The 25,567-nt window shown below is 41.3% G+C and overlaps 1 protein-coding gene across 6 annotated transcripts; it reads left to right on the forward strand.

The window, feature by feature from the left end:
- Positions 1-3,445: 3,445 nt before the first annotated feature.
- CEP152 (centrosomal protein 152) lies at positions 3,446-25,293 on the forward strand. 6 transcript variants are annotated; one of them, XM_035554043.1, is made up of 27 exons: positions 3,446-3,676; positions 4,039-4,161; positions 5,492-5,592; positions 5,846-5,912; positions 6,123-6,464; positions 6,959-7,127; positions 7,938-8,078; positions 8,940-9,079; positions 9,375-9,575; positions 10,823-10,970; positions 12,087-12,178; positions 13,019-13,182; positions 14,239-14,446; positions 15,943-16,056; positions 16,161-16,291; positions 16,479-16,607; positions 16,770-16,905; positions 17,685-17,864; positions 18,538-18,810; positions 18,942-19,073; positions 19,208-19,858; positions 20,340-20,514; positions 22,042-22,123; positions 22,218-22,324; positions 23,004-23,160; positions 23,456-23,559; positions 23,820-25,293. In XM_035554043.1, the coding sequence occupies exons 2-27, from the start codon at positions 4,075-4,077 to the stop codon at positions 24,818-24,820; spliced, it is 5,232 nt and encodes a 1,743-aa protein (XP_035409936.1). In that variant the 5' UTR covers positions 3,446-3,676; positions 4,039-4,074; the 3' UTR covers positions 24,821-25,293. The 6 variants fall into 6 exon arrangements, with proteins under 6 accessions (XP_035409936.1, XP_035409935.1, XP_050568960.1 ...); XM_035554042.1 differs by having other exon boundaries at positions 3,459-3,790; XM_050713003.1 differs by having other exon boundaries at positions 3,462-3,537.
- Positions 25,294-25,567: the final 274 nt, after the last annotated feature.

A 25,567-nucleotide genomic window follows, 5' to 3' on the forward strand; every position in this document is an offset into this window, starting at 1 on the left:
CTCCATCTCTATTTTTAGTACAAATCAAAGCTACTGACAACTAGAATAATAGTGTTTGGAGTTGTGATAGTATGAGATCGAAGTTGTATGAATTTGGCTGATACTGACTTTTTCATTTCACCATTTTCAGTTTACCAATGGGCAAAAACAGCCACAGCGATTATGTGATGTTTGGATTACAGTACAATACAGTCCAAGTCTATCTCTTTGAATATCACTAACTTTAACAGAAGCAAGACCGGAATCTTTGTTTTGTTCCCAATTCTTTTGTATGTGAAGTAACACTCTGAAGGAAAAAGGGAAGAAAAATGAATTAACTGGGTGCTAATGTAATAATGTGGTGATTTAACTGATGGGCAGCTAAACACCATCTTGCTGCTCTCTTTCACTCCCTCATTCTGTTGAGGAGTGAAAAAAAATCAATGGAAAAAAAAGCTCATGGATTGAGATAAGGAGAGGGAAACTGCTCACCAATTACTGTCATGGGCAAAACAGACTCAACATAAGGGAGATTAATGTAATTTATTGTCTGTTCATAACAGGCTACAGCAGTGAGAACTAAAAGCAAACTAAAAACGCCTTCCTTCCATCTGCATGATGTTTCCCAATACACCTATATATATGCATAACCTATCCCCGCTTTGTATTCAAATTAGCTCCAAGAAGTCATTTCCATAAACTCCTCCCGTTGGCACTTGCGCAGTGCCTGCTGGTGGTGGTCGTCGGAGGGTCGTGGGGATGAAGGCTGATAACTCTTCTTCATCACCACTAGTTGACCCCCCACCAGACTCAGCTGCTCCTTGGCTCTTGCCCAAACCACAAGGTCGGTCTCAGCTGGTTTTTGAGACAGGTTCCCCATTTTTGTCAGGAAACATCCTCTGTGAGGGGCCCCGTGACTCCTTGTTTCGGTTAATTTGCACAGTAGTAAGCAAAGACACTCAGCAACATCTATTTTAATGCGATTAAGCAAGCTCCCATTCTTCCATTCCTGACTTTAATAATAATGATTGTTTTATTTAGAAATCATTAATGTGATTAAACAAGCCTCCATTCTTCTATCCCTGGCTTCACCTTCACTCAGCTTCTTCTCCATGGACCAGCCATCTCATGTAAACTACGCTATCTATCCCCCATGTAGAAGTCTTAGAATTAATTATGCTATATTAAAATAATTTGAATTCTGAAAAGTTTAAAAAAGTATTGGTTTTGAGAAGGTTAATATGACCTTCAGGCACATATAGACTTCTTTTAAAAACAATTTAAACTTCATTTAAAAATGCTTGTGAAGATGTTGAGGAAATAGTAAGAACTGGTTAATCTCAGTTGTAATGGTTACTAGTACACCCTGGGAATAATAGCTAATTTCACAGAATCACAGAATCATCTAGGTTGGAAGAGACCTCCAAGATCACCGAGTCCAACCTCTGACCTAACACTAACAAGTCCTCCACTAAACTGTATCACTAAGCTCTACATCTAAATGTCTCTTAAAGACCTCCAGGGATGGTGACTCAACCACTTCCCTGGGCAGCCCATTCCAATGCCTAACAACCCTTTCGGTAAAGAAGTTCTTCCTAATATCCAACCTAAACCTCCACCGGCGCAACTTTAGCCCGTTCCCCCCTCGTCCTGTCACCAGGCACGTGGGAGAACAGACCAACCCCCCACCTCGCTACAGCCTCCTTTAAGGTACCTGTAGAGTGCGATAAGGTCGCCCCTGAGCCTCCTCTTCTCCAGGCTGAACAATCCCAGCTCCCTCAGCCGCTCCTCATAAGACTTGTGCTCCAGACCCCTCACCAGCTTCATTGCCCTTCTCTGGACTCGCTCGAGCACCTCCATGTCCTTCCTGTAGTGAGGGGCCCAAAACTGAACACAGTACTCGAGGTGCGGCCTCACCAGAGCCGAGTACAGGGGGACAATCACTTCCCTAGCCCTGCTGGCCACACCGCTTCTTATACAAGCCAGGATGCTGTTGGCCTTCTTGGCCACCTGAGCACACTGCTGGCTCATATTCAGCCGACTATCAACCAATACTCCCAGGTCCTTCTCTGCCAGGCAGCTTTCCAACCACTCATCTCCCAGCCTGTAGCGCTGCTTGGGGTTGTTGCGCCCCACGTGCAGGACCCGGCACTTGGCCTTGTTGAACTTCATACAGTTGGCCTCAGCCCATCGGTCCAGCCTATCCAGATCCTCCTGCAGAGCCTTCCTACCCTCGAGCAGAGCGACACACACACCTAACTTGGTGTCATCTGCAAACTTACTGAGGGTGCACTCGATCCCCTCATCCAGGTCATCGATAAAGATATTAAAGAGGACTGGCCCCAGTACTGAGCCCTGGGGGACTCCACTAGTGACTGGCCTCCAACTGGATTTAACTCCATTCACCACGACTCTTTGGGCCCAGCTACCCAGCCAGTTTCTAACCCAACGAAGCGTAGGCCAGTCCAAGCCAAGAGCAGCCAGTTTCTTGAGGAGAATGCTGTGGGAAATTTTGCCACATTTAGAAGGCTTAGCATGTTAATTCTTTTTCAAGGTGCCTAGAAATTTCACTGAAACACATTATCACACATATCTGTTTGCTCCCATCAATAAAAACATTACAACAAATGATTCAATTGCCTCTCTCCAACCAAAACTTCCATTTTCAGCTGCTAGGGCAGGAAGCACTTTTACAGCTGAGGCTAAGTGTCACCAGATGGAGCTGTTACATGTCTTCCTCATCACTGAACAAACGCTCATTGTTTGAGAAACCTTCCTGATTTTTTTTTTTTGAATGTTTGCTGCAGGCTATTCTGTGGAAGGAGTTTGGGAGCCCAGAACCTTTATTTTATTATTTTATTTTATTTATTTTATTTGAAGCAGATTACAATACTGGGAGGCCTGGGAGCCCACACAGGCCCCCCGGCTGGGGCTTGGCGGGGCAGGGGCCTGCTCCCCCCGCCGGGCGCCGCGGCCATCTTGTGCCCGCCGCGGTCTGTGGGCTCTGGCACGGCCAGAGGACGGCTCTGGCACGCCCGTGCGAGGAGCGGGACGACGACAGGCCCTCCAGATCCCCCCTCGGGGCTGCGTTGCCAGCTGCCGTCACGACATAAGTCGCGATAGCGAGCCGCCGCCCCGTTGGGCCTGCCTGGAGGCTCCGGGAACTGCGCTCCGGCGACGCCATGGCACGTTGCCAGGCAACCACCCCCGCTCGCTGCGAGATGGCGCCCGGCCCCCTCCCGCCAAGCCCCGCACCACGCGCGCGCGCACCGCAGAAGACCCGCCCCCTCCGCAAACCGCCACGAGCTATTGGCCGACCGTGTAGCCAATCGGCGCGCCGTCCTCCTTCCCGCCTCCTTCCGCGCCTGCTTTCGAACGAGCGGGGCGGGAGCTCTGCGGCGCAGCCCAACTCTACGGGGGGCGGGCGCGTGTGCCCGCCTCCTTCCTGCGCAGCCTGGCGGTGATTGGCCCGCTCGCCTGTCAGTCGAGGCGGCGGGCGCAGGGCAGGTTGTCACATGGAAGAGCGGCGGGCCCAGCGGCGGCTGTGGGGCCCGGCGGGTATCGCCGGCGGGGCCGCGCTGAGGGGACGGGCCTGAGGCTGTCGCCGCCCCGCGCTGCTCCCGGTGCAGTGAGGAGAGTGCTGCTGGCGGGGGTGGGCGAGCTCCCGGGAGGCCGAGCCTCGTCGTCACGCAGCTCGGTGGGGAGCCGGCCCGGCGCTTGTGTTCTCGCAGCTCCATGCGGGGCAAGGCGGGAAGGGGCCGTGGTCGTCACCGCAGGGCTCCTGTAACGCAGCGTTAGGGCACCAAGTGAGGTACCGCGCCTTACGCGAGTTGGTTTCGTTTCATGGCGTCACCTAGAAGGTGCTTAGAAACGAAAAATACCCCTCTCACCTAGAAACAAAAAGTCACTCAAGCGAACCACACAGATAACTTGCAGCGTTTGTGCCAAAAATATTCGTGTTTGGTTCCTTAATTTAGGGAGGGAGCGTGGTACTTTTCGGTATATACCTTTTTCCTCCCTACTTTTACTCGTGTATGATGTTTTCTTGTCTTGTGATAGGCTTTGCTGGATGCCCAAAAACACTGCTAGACCACGATGTCCCTTGACTTTGATAGTGGAGCTCTACAAACTCAACATGACGATGAAGACTATGACCAAGAGGACTACGCAAGAGAACAAGAGGTTGAAAAAAAAAGAAAGTTTATGTGAAGGTTTTCATAACTAGCGTACCACCATTTTGGTTTAGATTTATATTCTCTTTGATATGAGCAAAACACAGGGTACGGACTTTTGCAAAAGTGGCATATAAAGTATGAGATAATGCGATGGTGCGTCTTAAGCAATGGCATATGTAGAGGCTGAAAGGCTGTAATCTGTTGCTGAGGCAGTAGATAGACTGCCAAAAGGTGCAGTCACTTTTTCTGGTCTTTTTTTTTTTTCACAGCTTTTATACTTACTGTAATTACTTATGAAAGAAAACTGTTGCTCTCTATGACAACCTACTTAGCCCAGAAAACAACAAGGAACCACTTTTATAAGCTACTGATTATAAATTAGATACTCTAATACCTAGAAAAATATATTCCTTTTTTTTTAGTGGAAATATTTTAGGTGTTTCTATTCTCTTTGTTTCATAAAGGAAACTAGCAAAAATGTGCATTTGATATGAATGTGCAGAGTGGTTTTGTATGGGTTGGTAAATCATGTTCACATGAGGTAATTTCCCTGAGATCTGCTTAAGGTATCCCTTTCTTTAGCGTAGGTAATGTAAAGACAAATTCACAAAAACATGTAGCAGAACGATAGATGCATGACTTGTAAAGTTGCTATTGCAAGTATAGTAGAGAACATTACTTCAGATCCAAAACTTTCTACTCAGATAAAGAATGTTGTTCAGGGAGTTGAGAGAAGCAGCTCTCCTATGAGGAAATGCTGGGAGCAAAGTGTTCAGCCTGGAGAGGATAAAGTTTGGGGGTGATCTCATCAATGTTCGTAAATACCTGAAGGGAAGGTGTAAAGAAGACGTAGCCGTGCTCTTAGTGCTGCCCAGTGACAGAACAAGAGGCAATGAGCACAAACTGAAGCACATGAGTTTCTAAGAGTAAGGAAACGTTTTTTTACATGTGTATTTCTCTCAGTAAGAGCAGGTTTTGAATGTCCAGTACCTCTTACCTGGTGTATAGGGAGGAGAAATCTCAGCATGATAAGTAACAGATTATCCTAGGACACATCTGTCCAGTAGCCTCTCCCTTAACTGTTCTGGGTGTGGTTCTTTTTGTCACAGGATTTTGCCAGAAAAATTCCTAGGTTGGTAACTGTAGTCTCTTAAGCATTGCGTGGTGCAAATCTCTGTGAATTCCAGTGTTGTCAAGGAATGATGTCCTTTTCAATGGAGGAAGAAAGTCAGGGTTTTGTGCAAGTGGCCTCTTTCATCTGTGTTTGCCTGTCTTTGCATGAAGTCCTATGGGTTCTTTTGAAAAGTGTCTAATGCATATGGTTTGTTCTGCTTCAGCTGCAACAACTCTTGACAGACCTTCCGCATGATATGCTGGAGGACAGTGGAGACCAGCTCTCCAGCTATTCAGACTGTAGCATTCACGAGAGTGAGGAGCAGTAAGTCCCTTTGTACTTTATTTTTTGTTATTCTTACTTAAGTTGTGCTGTTGAGAGCAGAGCCAAGTCTCAGCTGATGGGGTAAATGAGAGTAATCCACGTAAAAGGAGTGCTGTACTGCAGTAGGCAGTATGGCAGGGGCTCTTTGAGAAATAAAGTAGATGCCAGTTACTTTAATGAAGTAGTTTTTTGTTTGTTTGTTTTGCTCGGTTGAGGTCGTAGTACCCTAGGTAAGCGTCTTGTCTTTCTCTAGATCAGTTGAGCCTCAGAAGCCTGATGGACGGTGGAATGATCATCCATTGATCGTTGATCCTCAAAACGTAAGTTTATCTAAATAGAGGTATAATGAGTAGGAACTGCTTGTCAGTAGTAACATGCTAAATATTCTCTGAATTCACTAGAGGAGTTCTTACGTTGGTGGCATACTTTGCTATTTATCTGAAGTATTTTGACCTTGAGGGCTGGTAACTCCACAAAGAAAAAATCTGAGTTTTCAGAGAGCAAATTCTAAACCTCTTATTCATTTATAGAATTATAAGGAAGGACAAAATCTGTATCCTGAACAATTTCTGTGTGACCAGCAAGATGATCATGCTGAAAAGCATGCCAAGAGTTGGAATGGCCTACATAATGAAGAGAAGAAACGTTTATATGATGCTAAAGAAGATTACTGTGGCCAGAACAGTCAAGAGGATCCAGATAATGTCTTTCTTGGTAGAGATGGGTTTAATGGTCCAAGGTGCTACCAACAGAACAATTTGTATCATCTTCCTGAAAACTTTAGACAGTATACAAATGGCCATAAACCAGAATTTAACTGTCAACAAAGTAAAATAATAAACTTTCCAGATGCTTCAAAGGAACATCTTAAGGTATTTCAGAAGCTTATGTATTTTTCTGTCCTTGTGAAAATTTTCATAGGTCTTTAGCTGCTGGTAGTAATATTTCCAAATGTTTTCAGTCTGTTGTTACCAGTTAAAACAGCGATGGAAGGCTTCTGTAATCAATTTTGTATATGAAAACAAGAAAGCATTAGATATCTAGATTTGTGTGTGTGTGTGTGTTCTTTTTTTATTGCTCTTTTTGGCTAGGTAAAAGTCCATGAGGTAGAATGAATGTGATGCACTTAAGTGTGTGATGACTTTGTTGAAGCTGATGCCTCACCAATCTGCTAAAGCAGAAACCTTCATTGAAATTTCCATCTCAGTTGAATGATGTGTGCTGAATTGGAGCCTGAAAATAGGAAGAGGAGTTAATAGAGCTGCTTGTAGTGTCAGCCTGTAAAGCAAAAAGGGAAAATATTTTCATTGATGGAAAACTACAGTTGTAGCTTTCATTTCTTTGTTCTTATATATTGTCAAAACAGCAGTTCGTTGCATCTGAAGTTGTTAGCGGCCAGTCAGCGGAAACTTACAAAGTGGCATATAAACCATACCAAAATGGAATTCACCAAAAAATTCCAGTAACCTCAGAAGGAATGAGAAGAAATGAAATGTTTGAAGATTTGAAGAATGAATTCTTGGGCAATGATGAAAGTAAGTGCTTCTTATTTAGACTTGAAATAAGCTTGTGTGAAAAGTCCATGGGAAATCATCAACAGAAAACCTGTTGGTTTCAGTAAATTTTAGAGAACAGCTAGCAGTATTTTGAGATATGTGTATATATATATGATCTTTTATTTTTATTTGATCTTTTATTTTGTTCTGGACTTATATTGGGATAGCCTATTTTTATTTGATTTTTTCCTCTTTATTTAGCTTTTCAGCTATTCAGCTTTTCTTTGGGGTGTTTGAATTTCAGGCAACTTAAATGTAGTTTTAACTGGTGAGACTGAACAACAAGAACAAAAAAGACCAAGAACAAAAAACAACACATTTCATCCTTCTGATGGCTTGATCTCAAGTTGTGCTGGTGCCCTATGTCTTGATAATACTGGAAAATAATGAAGTGCTGTACTGTATGAGTCATGCGTTGATTGATGCCAGATTGAGGTTTTTCTGCTAAGTCCACTTAAAATGACAGAACTACTTTGCTTGTTGGCCATCCTGAAAATTTACAGTTGCCACTAAACTGGGCATGAATTCACATCATGCAAATATTTTTCTGGGTTTGTTGTTATTGATGGCTGGAGAATTGTAGGTGCTAACAACGAAATTCAAACCTAACAGAGCAACTCAGGTGATGTGAATCAAACGTGTATAAAACATGATATACTGCTGTGAACTAACATTGAATTTGGCACTATGTGGAAGAAATACCTTGGGGCAATAATTACTTATGGTCACAACTTGTTTGGCTCATTGACTGTGCTGACTTGTCAGAATACTGTATTTGAAATTTGGCAGATTCTTCAGAGAATATGCGGATTCTTCAGCTTCAAGCTCTAAATAAAGCAAGAGAAAGACAACTGGAAGAACTTAATGAAAAGCTAGAAAAGAGTGCACAGCAGATTAGGTATCTGAGTCATCAGCTTTCAATGGTCAAAGGTAAAATATTGTACTGATCTCTGATTTTTAGCTTTTATCCATATCTAGCAACTTTTTTGTAGCGAACTTATTTATTATATCTAGCAACTATGATTTATGTAGTGTCTCTGCAAGTATTGATCATGTTTACAAACTCAACTCAGGATTATGGGGACCTAACCCTCTCGCACAACACTATTTTAAAGAAAATTCCCTTCATTAGTGCTTGGCTGCGTAACTGTCTGAACTTACAATGCGTTGTTTCTCAAGACTACCATTGTACTTCAGAGTTCCCATGTGTTTGGCATCAGAAATGCTCAGAAAAATGAGAAGTTTGCAAAAGTAGTGTGCTAAAAGTACAAAGAAACAACAACAACAAAGAACAGGAGAAATGTGCCTTCCAAAGGGATCAGAGCTATAGTGGAGATTAGTGGTTGTCTTGTTCTCTTGTTTTCTTACAGAAACATGCTAAGAACTTACAGAATTAAGAATGTAATTTTTAGAGTGCAGGAGAGAGAAGACTATTTGTCAACCACTTTGATGTCTTGACTGTTTCTGTGGGGGAATTATTTTATTTCTCCCTTAAGAAGTGTTAAGGGATGATGATAGTTATGAGTGCTAACAGGACGGTTTCCACCTGACTTCTGAGGGTACAACGTATCAGAGTGCTTCCAGCTATCAGAGGAAGAAAGTGGTTGCCAGATGGAGACTAACTGAACCTCTGTGTTCTGTCTTCTGCTTGTTGCCTATAGTATGAGACAGAGGGCTCACAGAATGCTCACAGAATAGTTCTGTAGAGCAAGGATACTGAACAATCATGTTCCATGTAGTTGCTGTGTGTGTGGCTGTGTTTCTCATGCAATGTGTGTTTTCTCACTTCAGATGAAAAGGATGGTTTGGCTGTTAGCCTTCATGAATCTCAAAAACTCTATCAGAATGGAAAAGAACGGGAAGTGCATCTTGAAGGTCAAATAAAGGCACTTGAAACTCAAATTCAGACTCTTACTGCCAAGGAAGAGCAGGTACTATAAATATTTTTAAACTGCTTATTGTAGAAGATCTATACAGGATATTTGTAGTGCATTTGCATTAAATATCATTGCTAATCTCACAGCACGCTGTTCATAATCCTTGCAGAAGCATGAATATATGGTGAATGAATGGAATGTATTGGTGGAAAAATAACTTGTATTAAAATCTAGGCAGTATCTGAGGATTTTTAGCAACTCTTGCATGAAAAACTGATTTGACATACAGAATATTGGAGCAAAGGTGAAATAAATGTAATTGGGAGCTACTCTAATACTCTTCCTACAGATATTGAAGCAATCCAAAGTGGCAGAGGTAGCCATGGAAAGCATGCAGAAGCAGCTGCTAGAACTTCAGCGATCAGATGCCCTTCAGCGAGCCAGAGAACAGCATGATGCCATTATTTCAGCACTCAAGCAGAAGCATGAAAAGCAAGTATTGTCATTAGAGCAGAACCTTGATGTTACAAAATCTGCACTCCGAGAGCAGGTGAGAAATTATTATAGGACACTGAGTACTTTGTGTCAGAAGCTGCAGAACTCCACATTTCCAAAACCGCACTTCTTGGCCTATAATCCAAATAACTCCTTATGGAAGGTGTTTGCTGAATGGGAAGAAGATTCTATATAAGTCTTAATATTATGAAACCTGTGTGGTATGTGTTTGTAAACATCTCCAGGCAGTTGTAACTTGAAACTGTTAATAGAGCAGATGCAAAAGAGGCTCTGTTTTACTGGAGGAGGCAAGAATTCAGTATCTTAGCATCCCTATTGAGCTTTCATTCTGTGAGCAATCTTTTCTTGAATTGACTACCTAGGAATCTATCCGGGAAAGAAAAGAATTAACCTTGTGTCACATAGTTATACAACTTACTCTACCTCTTATTTCATAAGAGTCCATCGTGCTATTTAATATATTCAAACAATGTACTGTGGGCAGACCTTGATAAACTGTCATCTTCTTTCCCATGAAAGAAATAGAATTAAAGAACTTTCTATAATTTTTTGTTGTAACATAAATATGCATAAAAATAAATGGGCTGTATGTTTGAATTGAATCATCTTTGCAAATGAGAAAACACTGCTAAATTTCTGTCTTTAAGCACTACTTTTTATCACTGCTTATACAACTACTAAAAAAAAAATGTTTTTATGGTGTTATGTTTGGGGTCTTTAGAGAGAGAACTCCTGATTCTAAAAGAAAATAGAAAAGTCAGAAGGAAATAGAATACCTCATCTTTACACCTAGCTAAGCAGTGCTAGATGTATGTCTACTTTAAATATCATGTAAAAAACTACAATTCGTCTTGTGGGAGCATTGAAACTTACTAGCTTGTCTTAAGCTCAGTAGACACAAGATGATTTAAGCTCAGGCTTAAGGTAAATAATGTGAAGGCTTGATTTCTCTGCAGTGAGCTAAGTATACGTCACTAATTGCAGGGCCTGTCCAACATGTCAAAAACGAACTGCTCTAGGAAGCACAAAATGGTTCACATCCATGTATGTTTATATATGGGTATACTCACTGTCTCTTAGTGAAAACTTAGTTGCTGTAAGAGGTGACTTGTTAGCCAAGGATAGCATTTCTGCTGTGGTTAATTTGGCTGGCCTTTCTTTCCCCTTAGGACTGATATTTTTTTCCTCACGTCTTTTATGCGTTGCCTCTTTTTCTGTATCTGGAGCTGTCCTGGATGGGTAGATGTTTATAACATGAATAAAAATAATGTTTCTTTCTAGAAAGAACTCTGCAAAAATCTAGGAGAGCACATTAAGCAACTTGAGAAAATGCTTGAAGAAACCAAATGTGAAAAAACTGAAATAATAAATAGATTGACAAGAAGTCTAGAAGAAAGCCAAAAGCAGTGTGCAAACTTACTGCAAACAGGTCAGCCTTGTACTCATACCTTATCTTTTCTTGCAGATATGACTCAAATTTTCTGAAGTATGAAACTGCAAATCTGTGTTCCTATTGAAATGGAACCAACAATTTAAATACAGCAGTAGCAGAATTAAAGCTCCTCATTTTGTGAAGTTTCAGTATAAACAGACATAAAGCGGTTTTCAATAGATAGGTCTTTGAGAAGCAGAGCTTTGCTGTTTTCTTGTACAGTAAAAGAACAACCCTGAATTGCCATTCAAAATTCAAACCTGAGAGATTTGAAAATAATTGCTTTTGTGGCTGGAGACTGGTTCTTGAGAATTTATATCGGTAACAATAGTGTGTGGGATTTTTTTGCTGATTTTTGTATGTGACTTGTGCCTACCTTTAGACACCGAAGTCTTCTAATAGTTAGGTATGTCCTTTCTTAGAATCCAAACCTCTTAAGTAAATAAAATGTCTTTCTTAATGGATCCTGGATTAAGTGTGTATTCTGCTTGAGAACTGTGGTAGTCTAGAAGAAAAGTCTCTAGAGAGCCTGGTAGTAAGAAAGGAGGAGAAAAATCTTATTAGATCTGTACTATGTAGCAAATAAGTAATACATATGATATTTAAGATATAGCTGCCAATTGGCCAATCACCATGACTTTTCTCCATGCTATATTTATCAAATGCCTTAGACCAATAATAAATTTGCAAACTCATAAAGCTAAACTCCTTGCCTGTGGAGGAGGTGAAAGTGGCCTGTTTTCTAAGATGGTCCTGTTTTTGCTAACTTCCTGGCACACCAAACATTTGGCAAATCTTGTTCCTGATCTCATTAATTTTAAAGTGACTATAAAATTTTTGAAAAAACAGAGTTACCGTAGTTCCCAAAGTTTAAAACAAATTGCTGTTTAAATTGGAGAACTGTAGTAGTCCAAGTTCACCTGTTTGATATAGTGAGAAGTATTCTTGCCTTTGTTCTTTGTATTTTGTATTAGCAAGTTCAGGGAAGGAGAGTAACACTTACTACCAGAGTCAACGTGGCTATTTTTAACAGTGATCTTTTTTCAGATTGCATAGTCTTTCTTGCAAGTTTTTGATTTACCTTTTCTCTCCTTTTTTCCCCCCTTGCAATAGGCTCAATACAGGAGACAAATCAGTTACGGTTTCAATTGCAACAAGCTCAGTCTGCACATATGATAAGCAATAACATGAACAAGGCTTTGCAGGTTAATTTATTTTATAAAATATGTAATGTTTAGTTTGATTTTAATTTGGTTTGGATTTTAGAGGGAAGGGCGTTATAGCTAACAGGTTGGTAGTTGAAATTCTTATTCATTTGTTGGGGAAGCTAGCACAACTCCCTTCAGTAAACAACTACCTACTACTTTATCTCCCAGTATTATGTCTGGAACTCTATTTTTTATTTTTGTAATTAAAACGTGGGGGAGTATATCAGCACAAATCATATCATACATCTGTCTAACTTGCTTCCAAAAAAAAGAATGTAAATTCAGTGTGCTGGATATCATATAGGGGGCCTATAGGGATGTTTGGAGTTATTACCTTCTGAAACTTACCTTTTGCCAACAAGAGGGAATGCTAGGGAGTCCTCTAAAATATCAGTGAAAATCTATTTTTCCAGTTCAGCTCAGGTATTTGACTTGTCTAAATCTGTCATCTTGAAGTAATGAATCCTAGTATGTGCTAGAGTAATAAGCTATATATGTTTCTGCTATAATAAAATGGATGACAACAGGGTGTCAGGAGGGAAGAAAAAATAATTGTTTCATGTATCAACTGTGAAAGAAACAATAGTATGTACTAATTGGCAGAAAATATTACCTAATTAATTTGTAGTCTTAACATATGCATTGCTAGAGGTATCAACAATAATGGTGTAAAAAAAACACCACCTAAAGCTAGATCATTTAAGTAATGAATAATAATTAGATAATATTTAGAAAGAATAGCTCCATGTATTTGTTTTCTTTAGAAGAGTTACCATGGTCTTAATATGTTTACTTGTAGTTTCTTTGAGTATCATTTTTTCTGTCTCTTACTTCAAGGAAGAATTAATGGAACTGAAAGAAGAAATAACTTTTTATGAATCTGCTGCCAAATATGGAGTATTTTTGAATGATGCAGGTGGAGAGCTGCATACAAACCTCAGTGATTCCTATGTAGATTTGGGAATTAAAAAAATCACCCAGAAAAACGCAAGGTTCTGCAGGTATTGAATGATTCTTACTGAAAGACAAATCTAAAATCCCCAAGAAATTACACAAGTAATGTGCGAGTTCAGTTTCTTTAGTAAAAGATGGTGTTACTGGATCAATATGTAGGTTTTCCTGGTAAATACTTGAAATACTGCTTGTATTGCCAGGTAATCTGGGAAACAGGAAACTGAACTAATACCATAAATTAGATACCTAATTTCTGCTTTAATAAATTTTCAGGTTTCATAAGGACTATGTTATTGTTCCTTTCTTTTTGGTGTTTTTCTGGAGCGAAGGGGAAGTTGTAGAAATGAAATAGGTTTGTCTTCACGGTATAAGTTAGAAGCCTACGCTAAGAAACGACACCCCTAACCATTTTTTTTTTTTTTTTTACCAATTGCCATGAGAATGCATTAGAGAATGCATTAGAAAGCATTTAACATGTGTAGCAAAGTAAGGAGGACTTTCACTTATTATGCCTAGTCAGCGTTGCATGGCATGTGAGAATAGCCTGGTGTTCTTCAAGACTTGAACCCTGCTTTAACTGTAGCTCTATGTGGGTAAAATCTGGAATGTAGTAGAGAACATATATACATATATACATATATATATATATATATATATATATTTGATGATATTTTTATATATATATATATATATATTTGGGCAATTTAACTGCATATGGAGTGCAACGTAATTTCTCAATAAGAAGCAGCCATATCTTTGCCTGTGGAAATACTTGATTTTCTTGCTGTTTGTAGGGGTTATTGCATGGATACCTATTTGCTCAAAGATTCCACGTAGTTACTTAATGCCCAAGCTGTTTTTAAAACAACCAATCAAGTTGTCTTGAAGTACTTTGTCATGTGAGAATGGATCTTTTGTGGAAACATACAGAAAGTTTGTTCTTTCTGCTGTTAATTGCAGCTTGATGAGAAAACATATGGCTTTTGTATTCGTGTTCTTTCATTCTTTTTTCCTCTGTGTTTCTGGTACTGTTAGTTGCACTACCTTTCAGATAAGTGTGTTTTGTCTTTTAAATGCTGATCTGGTTATGTCTTCCCTAATAGTATAATACAGAACAGAGGCATGGACGAAGAACTCTCTAAAGACGAAATTATTGTAGAATTAAAAGCTGAATTGGAGCGCTTATTGAGCAGTAATAAAATGAAGAGAAACCAGATTACTCAATTACAAAATGATCTTAAGGATTGCCAGAAGGCATTAGAGGAATTCAAGCAGTTGTTGAAAGCAGAAAAAGCATCAAAAGAGTCAGAGGTTTGTTCTTTTTACACTTTTTTAAGTCCTTGTAAAGATGTACTGGGTTTTAGCAAGCCAAACCATCATTTAAACTTACTGTGAAAACAGGTCAAAGAATTTAATGAGAGCTATGGTCACAGCAATTAAGCAGATCTGTCTTTGATCTTAAGGAAAATAGTCATTTTCATGATGTCTTGTTTCTTATCTTTGGTGAAAAAGAAACGAATTGAATAGCAGAACTTGGGCAGAATATATCTTATTAGGTCAGTTCTGATATGATGGATTATTTGCTTGATAACACTTAATAACCACTTTGCTTTTCTACAAGAACTGTATTTCACTGGAGAAAGTAGGTTTTCTTTATCCCAAAAGACTTGTAATTTCTCTGAGAAAGCCAATGGTATCATGGATGAGACATTAAATAGATTGCCTTCTCATTGCATTCACGCCGTAATTTGATCAATCGTATGCTGGGCTGCATAAAAAGTGTGGCCAGCAGGTCCCAGGAGGTGATTCTCCCCCTCTGCTCCACTACTGGATGAAGTACTGCATCCAGCTCTGGGGCCCCCAGCACGAGAAAGATGCGAACCTGTTAGAGTGGGCCACAAAAACGCTCAGAGGGCTGGAGCACCTCTCCTATGAAGAAAGGCTGAGAGAGCTTGCAATTCCTAGCCTGGAGCAGAGAAGGCTCCAGGGAAACCTTATGGGAGCCTTCCAAATACATAAAGGGAGCTCATAAGAAAGATGGAGAGACTTTTTACAAGGGTATGTAGTGATAGGACAAGGGATAACTGTTTTGAACTGGAAAGAGGGTTGACTGAGGTTAGATGTAACGAAGAAATTCTCCGGTATGAAGGTGGAGAGGCACTGGAACAGGTTGCCCAAGAAAGTTGTGGATGTCTCATCCTTGGAAGTCACAATATCCTGAGTTGGAAGGGACCCACAAGGATCATGAAATCCAACTCCAAACAAGACCACCCCAAAATTAAACTATATATGTCTGAGAGTGCTGTGATTTGAGCCGCCTGGTCTAGTGGAAGGTGTCCCTGCTCATGGCAGCAGGTTGGACTAGATGATCTTTAAAGGTCCCTTCTAACGCAAACCATTCTGTGATCCACGAAAAATCACTGATATTATGCCTCTCTCGACCACATAATTAACTTCCAACTGTAATACGATTGGATTTATAATTTCTGCTTTTGTAATCTGTACATTGTGACCGGGATGTGGGACAGGAATATAGTATGCTTCATAGGCATACTCTCTTGATTTGGATAGTAACACTCATTGAGCTCAATGTTGAGTACGTGCTTTTTAAAAAAAAAAACTTAGAGCTGTTTCTCAAGGATAACAGTGATACTGTTATATTTGCACTGCAATACTTTACTTCAGGTTTTTTGTTTTTTAGTTTCTCTAAGTAAAATACTTATTCAACAGCTGTAACTGTTTTTAAAGTATCAATTTTCAAAGCATATAAATCTTGAAAGTTATAATAATTTTTTTTTAACTTTTAGGCAGTGAAGAATACAAATGATCCTTTGGTGGCCAATCCGTTAGTTCTTGATAATCTTAAAGAAGAAGTTTGGAGACTCAGAAAGGAAAATGAAACTTTGCTGCAAGAAGTTCAGGTGAGACAAAAATGTTGTGTATTCCATTTAAAACAAAAAGTGCCAAAGCCTGCATTATAAAGGGTCCTTAAAACCTGCCTGTTACTTGACTTCTCTTTGTCCAGAAACATACTTTGACTATTGAAGAACTGAAAGAAAATGAGGAAAAACTGAAAAACTCAAACCTGGATCTCTGCTGTCAGATGAGAAAGATTGTTCAAGATTTTGATGAGAATAAGCAAGAAGCGCTTGACAGGTAGGTCTGTTAACTCTGTTTTGTTTCTTTTGTGATATTTTTATCCTGCATGTGTGTTTGTGTACCAGCTGTTTGTGGGGAAGGGTCTGCACTGGAAATCTGGTTTCTTGCTTAAAGAAGAGCAGAACTCCATTTACAAGGGGGACTAAAGCGTGTTTTCCTTTCCTTTCCTTTCCTGGAACTGTAGGTGTGAAAGAACTTATCAGCGACATCATGAGGATATGAAAGCCCAGTTTGAGAAAGAGTTGATCGAGAAGTATGCTGCAGAAAACCAGCAGCTTCTACAAAGTCACGAAGAGAGGGTCTCGCAGCTGAAGTAAGGCTTTTCTTTTTCTTTTCTTTTTCTTCTTTTTTGTCATTGTTCCTGAAGCATCCCCGCTCCTGTCTGGCCCTTGGTGCCAGTTATGCTTTTTTAAAACAGACTGAGTGTCCTGTGAGTGTAAAGACTGTTTGCTAATGAGTAATCTGTGCTGTGAAGGGCTACCATAGAGGAGCTGAACAGAGAGATGACTGCGGTGAAGGAATGTTACATAGCGGTCTGTGGTGAGAAGGACACCTTGGAAGCTACTTTAAGGCAGAAATTTGAGCAAGAGCAGCAGCTGAAAGAAGAGAAGGTACTACTGGACATACCTACACACCACTCTCAGTTCATCCTGTTTTAAAAATGTAATGTGCAGGAGTGGCTTGAACTTTGTTTGGAGCAGAGCCTTGGAAGAGATGCAGCCGTATCAGAAAGATAAGCAGTGTGACCTATTGATTGTTAAGTTAGCCTACTGCTGTGCTGTGTGGTTTAACATACAGTGGCAGTAACCCTTTCCAATGGCAATGCCTTTTCCCACAGTTGTCCTTCTTATAAAGTGGACTCCTGGAGACCATTCAGCCAGCAGCGTGAGCTATTGCAATCTCGAGCTTGTTTCCAAAAGACCTTAGTGACAGTGCAAGTTTCCTTCTCCCTGTAGAAACCTGATGTGCAAATGCTGTGTTTTTTTTTTTCTTTTTAAGTAATAGCGAATGGAGTCTGCAGCATTGATTAACAGCATTGCTTTCCTGAAGCTATGAGTGCAGAATGACTGAAGGGAGGTCAGCTGTCTTGCTTAGTCCAGCACAGCAAAGAGATGCAGCTGAAAAAGCGCTGGGAGATGCGGATGCTAGATAAGAGAATGTGCTTTAGGGCAATAGGCTGTAGTAACCTCTGATATTGTGCCTTACAACACCTCTTTCTGAGAGCTAAATCTCCTGTGCTAGGGGTTGTTGGTAAAGTCAAGCTCTAGAGAGTGCATCGTGCATCTCATGCATTCTCACTGCTTTGTACCAGAGCAATTTGCTGTATGTTGGAGAATGCTTCATCTGTGGTGTGTTTTTAGTATTATTGCCACTTTTTTTTTTGGCCAAGCTCAAGAAATGGCTTCTAGAAGAAAAAGAAGAGTCTCTTAACCTTCTGAGGAGCAAGCTTGAAGAGAAATACAGTGATTCTATGAGAGCAGCAAAGCAGCAGTGGCTGAAAGAAAAAGGAGAGCAGGTTGAAAAGGAAGTCGCGTTAGCCAAAGTCCACTGGGAGAAGGAAGAAAAAAAGGTATGGAGCTTTTACCTGGGGATTTCAAATGAACCAAATGAAGCAACCAATTTATTTTCAGAAGGAGGACTTGTATGTATGTGCACTAGACTTACTCATTGTGCTTCTGCCGTTTGAGGTGGTTGTTAAGGGTCTGCTGTTTCAGGCGCTTCTGATGAAGTCAGTAGGTATGACGTATGCTTGGGATCTTTGCAAAATTAGACCTTGTAAAGCAGCATACAGACCGTAATCACAGCTATAACATGCTGGAGTTTTCCACACTAATTGGGTGTTGAATGTTTATGCTTTGTATTCTGTTTGATTTGGTCATCCTGAGAAAGTCTTCTTTTGTCTCCTTCCACACAGAATAAAGCTGGGAGGAGGAAGAAAAATCATCTCCTTTAACAAACAGATAGCGGGAAGTGTGTATTTGGAGGGCGCGGGGGAGTGGGAGAGCGTGAGGGGACCCACTGACTAAGAAGCGCCTCAAAGCGTTAGGTTTTGATGCTTTTCAGAAATGTAGAGACGTGGCTTGGAAGAACCTCGGTGCTCTCAGAGCACGGTTTTGGTGTTCTGCTGTCAGGGAAGCTTACTAGTGTAAGCTGACTTTTGCTTGTTAAATGCCAGTGCAGGTGTGTTTATATTTGAATAATGGGCAGATTGTCTTAAAAATATATGTATTTTTTTTCCTTAGAATATAGAACAAGTCATTGGAGGGATAGAAGGAGAATGGCGAAATAGGCTGGAAGAAGTGAGAAGAACTGTAGCTGACTGCAATGACTGTGGCAGCCAAACTGACAGAGTGACAGTAGTGGATGATGCTTCATTCAAAGAGTTAGCAAGGATCATTGCAGATCAGAAGCTGCAGATCGAGAAGGCTCTGAAGGAAAATATGTCCTCTGAAGAGGCCTTAAGAGAATTTGAAATAGAACTGGAAAATAAATACTGTAAACACCTTGCCATCCAGGTAACAAAAAAATAGTTCAATTTGCCTGGATCCATTGTAACTGCCATGCACAACTTTCGCTGCCATGTGAAAGTAATAATAAAAATGTTCCCAGGGATGGCGACTGAAGCAGGCTCTTTACCTGTTCACAGGTAGAGGAAGCTTTAACCCAAGCTCGTGACAAGTGGCTGCAAGTATTAAGAGACCTCAGAGAGTATAAAGTAAATATAAAGACGGAAGAAGAAAAATGTGAAAGGGAACACCAAGGGACTGCAGCAAAGCAGGTAGCTGAAAACACTCATATGGGTGATGGTATTGAGCTATTCCTTTACTTTGAGGTACACTTAATTATTTACTCAGTTACGCTTTAATATGAATTCTGTGTTTATTGATCGGGTCTGTTTTATATGTTGATCAGTTAGCCCTGATTCTCTCAGCTGCCGAAGAGAAGTGGAAGAAAGAACATGAGAATACAGAGAGGTCTGGAGCAAGAATGAAAGAGCTGGAGGAAAAGGTGGTTTCTCTCAGGAAGGAGTTGGAGCTAAAGAAAGAAGAAATGCCTGCGGCTATCAAAGCAGAACTAGCCAGAGCCCGTGCTCAGTGGAACAAAGAAAAGCAAGAAGAAATCTTGCGGATACAAGAGCAGAATGAGAGAGACTACCGTTTTTTCTTGGATGACCACAGAACCAAGATTAACGAGGTACTTGCCACCGCAAAGGAGGATCTTGCAAAGCAGAAGAACAGTCTCTCCGCCCAGAAAGAGGCGGAAATGAAGATGTTACTAGACCAGAAGCAGCGGGAGTGGGAGGCTCAGGAAACAAAGAGACTTCAGGATGAGATCAGTCGTTGTGAGGAGAAGATTCTGGTTGAGCTTGAGCACGTGTTGCAAGAAGTCCATGAAGAGCTAGTTGAGTGCGCAGCTAGTAAGTGTTCCTGGAAGGACAGGTGTTCTGATGCTCCCGATCAATTAAATAATCAATGCAAAGGCAAACTGAAGGCATGCTTACAGAAGGCCTACAGAAGAACAGTTCACACAATTCTGGAAAAGGACAAGCAAGAACGGAAAGAGGTAATTCTTCTGTAAGTGGTAAGTGCCAACCAGAAGAGGGTTTTGAGAAGTCAGACTCCTACCTACGTTTACTGGTAGGAAGAGTCCTTTAGACCTGTGAGGGAGGGCTAAGGCACGGCTAGCGAGTGAAAAGGAAGAGGCTAAGCATATCTCTAACACTCTCAGTGTCTGAAGAAGAGGAATAGCAGGTTAGGAGCGTTCCTTTATAGCACCGAGACAGATAAATTAAGGAGGTGCACCTGCCATCTTAAGTCTGGGAGCCTGTTCAAAACTCATCATGTCCTGATTTGAGCTGCTGTCTTCAGTTCTTTTGCAGGGCTAAAGCACCTGGGATGCAATTACTAGGTCTACTGGTCTCCTTTGGGTTGCTTGCTTTTATTCCTGCTAAGTTAAAGCAATTAAGCAGTATGCTGTGGCACGCCTTTATTTCTTCTTTGTGTGGCTCTGTGCTGGGTTTTCAGAGAGTGTTTTTCAATTGCAGAAATATGAAGAGCTAGTGAGTAGCGTCAATAAAAATGCATACCCTAGCATGCCCCGAGGCACAGGAGAAACTGGAGACCTGGCGACACCTCCTTCGTACAGCATTGGTCAGCAGGCAGAAACACAAAGCAAGCCGAGAAGATGTCCACCCCTGCAGAGAACTGGAACAGATGGAGGTATTGGGCTTGTTTTCACTCTGGCAGATTGTGCCATCCAGCTAAGTGTGTTAGTAGCAGTCTTGGCTGGTGAGCCTGTGGCTGGTAGAGGGAGAGGTAGCTGTTGCGACTAACATTGTAGATGGAGGAATGCGACAGCCTTTGGTGTGTGATAGTTCCGTAAGCAAGCCGGAGTTGAGACTGCTGAGCAGGGTATGGTCTAGATGCTGTCTTGAAATGGGTAAGTACTCAGCAAGAGCTTTGACGACCAAATCGTACTCCTTGCTGCTGCTGCTGTTAGACAAGACAGGGAATTCTGCCATCATGTCAAGGACACGGTTGTATTGGGAATGGTACTTCACCCGGCCTGGTAGTTTTTCTGATTGTTTTGATGAAGGGTTTAGTTGAGGAAATGTGACTCCCCTGGGCAATGCTTCTCCCTTTCGCCTTCCCCTGTTCCCTCCTCTTTTGTAATCTGTGTAATCTGTGTATGGTTGAGCGTTGTAGCTGTTCTCAAAGCTGTCACATGTGCTACGGCTAAGCCAAAGACTGTGTAGCTGTGGCAAAACTTCATGGGAGGCATGAAAGTCTCTCTGGGGCTTTCTGTTTAGTTTGAGTTCTTGTGCAACCAAAAAACATCGAGTGAGAAAGCCCAAGAGAGCCTTTGGCTTTATGCCTGTAATGTGGCTTGAATTCCTTCAACACCAAAATAACAAACCATCTATTAAACACCAAACAATGCAAGCAGTGCAGCCCTTCTGTCTCTAGAGCTCCCTGTCCTGGCTATGGAAGGAAGCCGTTGCTCTCCTGGAAGTGGCCCAGTCTTTGTGAGTTTCTTAACTTAAGTCAGCCGCATGTGAGTCTTCCCAGCTGGGAGAGTTTCCTTCAGCTGACTCCAGAAGCCCCTGTTTGCCTGTTGGCTTGGAAAATAAATAAATAAGTGAACAGTTGAGAATTCAGCCTAGGAGTCTCCTGCTGCTGCCTGTTTGGAGACCTCTGTGGAGACTCAGATGATCGCGGACGGGAGTTTGCTGAGACTGCGAGGGGTCGGTGACTCGATCGGTGCTGCCGCCCCATTCTGTAACGGGGTTCCAGCCTCATGTGGTTATTTTAATTAGCTGAAGACAGCGCATCCTTTCTCAGCAAAAGGAGGTCGCAGTAGAGCTCTGGAAGTAGCCGGGTTGGGTTAGATTCATTTTGGGCACGTGGGTGATGTGTGACGTTTAGGAATTGCTGTTGAAGATCAGCACGGCGCAAAGGTTCGCACTGGGAGTCAGCTAAGGGAAGTTCAGAATGGCTTGGCTGTGCTGGCTGCATGCTGAGGGCCGGTGACAATTAGTCTGAGATGATTTTGTATTGAGGCTTTACTAAAATGTGTTATGTTTGATTTCTGCATGGTAGTTGCTGCCATAGCTGAATGTTGTCTGGTGAAGCTTTGTGACCTGGAGCTCTTCTACCAGAGGCAGCAGTTTTTGTGATGTCTGATGTTGAACTTGACTGGAGTGTAGGCAAGTACAGTGTTTTATGGTTTGTTACTTGCTTTTCTAGGAAATGAGAAGTTTCTTGAAGCTCTAACTGCCGAAAACTCTGAGGTGAAGGCTAAACTGAGAGACCTGGGAACACCGCCAAGGTATTTAAAAGGGATCTTTTTAAAGGATTTAATAGCTGATGCTCACCAGGTCTAAGCTACTCATATTGTGGTGTGTGACTTGTATGCTTTTCAGGTCACTGTCAGATGGAGGTGTCTCAAAACCCTGCACGTCCTGCTGCCCGGTGAAAGGGCTGGAAGAAATGCGTGCTCTGTACATTACAACCGTGAGCAAGATTAAGAGTAAGTTCTAGAGTCTTAGCTAAAACGTTAAGAGAGCAAAATAATTCCGTCAGTTGCTTCCTCATCCTTGAGCCAGCTTGCACAGGAGTCTGACAGCCAAGTCACCTGAGAACTGCTGTTTGCTTTCTTGCTGGAGTGAATGTGAGAAATGGAGTTGTTGGCATGATGCTGGGCAAGCTTCATTTGGAGGGGTGAAGCCTTGTTTTGCCTTCATTTCTTTGTAGCACTAAATTATGTATGTGTTGTTAAATGGTAAAGGCAATTTGGAGCGCTGATCTTGTTTCTCCCGCAAAGCAGCTGCCAGCCCAGCAACTTGTTGTGAGGGAGCATCTGCTTTTCTCTTGTGCTGTGTCCTGCTTTCTGGCCCTTTTGGCTTAGTCAGCAGGCATCTGGCTGAGGAGAGGATTCGAGTGCAGCTCCAACTCTTACTGGAGGGCAGTGGGTCCCTGAGTGCCAGCTGTACCTCTGTGGAAGAATTCCTGGTGCTGGATATGCCAGCCGACATTCCTCTCTGGTCCCTGCCCCTTCTGCTGGCAAAATGCTGCTGAAGATGTGGAGCGAGCCAATTAAATTCCTGTGTCTGATTTTTGGTACTAGCTCGAATGTCCTTTTGTTTGCTTGTTTTTTGTTCCCTTCCCATCCTGGGTTAAACTAGCGCTAATGAAGTGTGTTTGTGTAGGTGATATGCTTAATTATATCCGTGGAAGTAAGGAGAGGGCTGCCGCTATGATTAGAGCGGAGGTTTTAAGAGAGCGCCAAGAGACAGCACGGAAAATGCGGAAATACTATTTGACGTGTCTTCAGCAACTTCTTACTGATAATGGGAACTATGACGGGTGAGCTTAAGCATGTTTGGAAATTTCTTTTTGAAAGAGCTATGTAAATTTTAGCATAATGCTGTTACTCCACTGGCAATTCAGGCTATGTTGGAGCATCAGTTGTGCAGCCTGAAGTGCTGCCGGTCTGATAAGGCTGGCACAGGGTCACTGCCGAGCTCGATGCCTGAGAATTGCTGAGCAGTCTGACATACTGTCTTCTCAGTGTTTGTTGGCTCTTGCTAGCAATAGCTTTAAGTACAATCTGAAAGGAATTGGTTTTTAATTTTTTCTCATGTTCTGTGATTCTCGTCAGAGCTGAGAAGAAAATAATGAACGCTGCCAGCAAGCTTGTTACAATGGCTAAAGGACTTGAAACACCTCTTCGACACACATCCCAGAGCAAAACTACCCGCTCAGGTTAGTCGCGATCTATAGCTGTTTCCTGCTTAACAATGCACACTTAATGGATGCAGTAATGAAAAGGCAGGCGTATGGTGATGCGCTAGTTCTCGATAAGCTTCTGAACAGATATGTAAAGATATGCTGCTCATTTTGACAGTGCTAATACTGACAAATCTTTATTTAAAAAGGCATACAGACAAATAACCCCCCGCCCTTTTTTTCTTCCAGTGTTAACATTTCCTTCCATTAATCCGTTTCCTTCCCTGGCCTTGTAGCTCTGCTGCTAAATTTTGATCTGCCAACCGGAGGAGAGTACTCAAAAAGAGATGGCCTATCTCAAAGTCGGCTAAACCACATGGAAAGCAAATCTTGTGGCGAAAGTACTACCGAGAATGCTAATGCTAAAGTTGTTCATAAGTTCGTTCCACGTGACTTGAGACAGCAATTTGATGCAATGCAGACTGAAACACAACATATGCTTCCTGAAACAGATGCTTCAAATATTCAGAATGGGAATAATACTAAAAATCTGGTTGACTTTACAAGAGATCATCTGTTAGAATTTTATCCAAATGAAGATGGAAGCAGAGAAGAATACAGCCCCATCATAAATGTAAATAAACCACTCCTGTGTGCAACTAGTAATTTAGGACATCAGAATGCCTCTCCATCTGCCTTTCATGTCAAGTTAGAAAATATGCATGCAGACAGCCTTACAGATGGCCTTGGTGTCGCAGGGCCATCTCATCACATGCTGAAGAATCAAAACGAAAGATTAGTTTTGAAAGAAGATGAATGTATACCATCGTGTGAAAACTGGAAAACTACAGCTGAAAGAACTCAAGACTCAGATTTTCACAAAATCCCTGGAAGGGATGAAAGTAGCTGCAGTGAATGGAATTCTGTGAATGGAAGTCTGTGTCTGGATAGTAGTAATATGCCTGTGGTGCATCCTGAGCAAAAACCCAATGCGAACGTCCAGGCAAAGTTTGTATCCTGTGAAGAATCTTTTTCCACTGCCGATGAAAGTGTTCGTGGTACTTGGAGAGAACTTACCAATGGCCATGTCAGGAATCTCAAAGTGAAAAACAGTAGTAAGTTTTACAGTAGAGGCCAGATGAAAACAAATCCAGAGCGTACTTCATTCCTTGGGTCTGACAAATCAAATTCTGCTGTCACACAGTTCAGCATGTTGCCAAACTCAAATGCACGAAAATGCTGCAAGAAATACTTGGAAAAGAATGTCATGGGATCCCCAGGCTCTTCAGCAAGATAGTGGTTTTGATTTTTTTTTTTTAAACTTGAACCAATAACAATGATTCCTCATTTGAAGGAAAAAATATATATGTAAGTGTGAGGAAAGGGGAAAAAAACTGTTTCATGATCAATGTTACAGAATTTGAGTGTTGCATGAACAAATTCTATGCAATTGCTTGAAATATAAATGCAGACTTCTGTTTACTTTTTGGAATAACTTTCACAGCTGTTTATAGTGTATGTATGTTTATTAAATAGAATCTATTTTTATATTAAGTGTGCAGTGTTTATATAAAACAAAGCTACTTTAACTTGTGGTAATCTTTTTAAATGCTTGTGAAAATTCCTTCAGTGCTCAATGAGAAAGGTTTGAAACAAGTTTTTTAATTGAGCTTTCCACTTTGGAGAACCACCCCCTTATTCCTCTGTATGTGTCTTCATAATAAAAGTGTAAATACTTACCTTAAATTATTAAAACAAATCAACTATCAAGTCAACTGTCACGTATTCTTCTGTTGGATACAACAAAAAAAAAAAAGCTTCTACTGGATGAAAGAAAGTATAGGTTAAATTAACCACAAGCCCGTGTTTCTTAAATATATCAATTTAAACTGAAAATGTAGTAATTTTTCTTTTGATGGTTTCAAAACTTCCCTTTAAAAGCCTGCTCATATTTGAGAGAAGAGATGTGTGTTTTAGATGTTTTGCCTGTGTCTAACACTATTTTTCTTGGAGTGGGATTAGGGATACAGTAATGAAAACAAGC

The sequence above is a fragment of the Cygnus atratus genome, chromosome 11 (genome assembly GCF_013377495.2).
Source record: "Cygnus atratus isolate AKBS03 ecotype Queensland, Australia chromosome 11, CAtr_DNAZoo_HiC_assembly, whole genome shotgun sequence".
NCBI classification, from domain to species: domain Eukaryota; kingdom Metazoa; phylum Chordata; class Aves; order Anseriformes; family Anatidae; genus Cygnus; species Cygnus atratus.

Bases quoted from the DNA above. Each gene is read 5' to 3' on its own strand.
- CEP152 (XM_035554043.1), top strand. From the start codon at position 4,075: ATGTCCCTTGACTTTGATAGTGGAGCTCTACAAACTCAACATGACGAT. The intron at 14,447-15,942 runs GTTTGTTCTTTT...TTTAACTTTTAG, and splicing joins AAGCATCAAAAGAGTCAGAG to GCAGTGAAGAATACAAATGA. The intron at 23,161-23,455 runs GTGAGCTTAAGC...GATTCTCGTCAG, and splicing joins GATAATGGGAACTATGACGG to AGCTGAGAAGAAAATAATGA.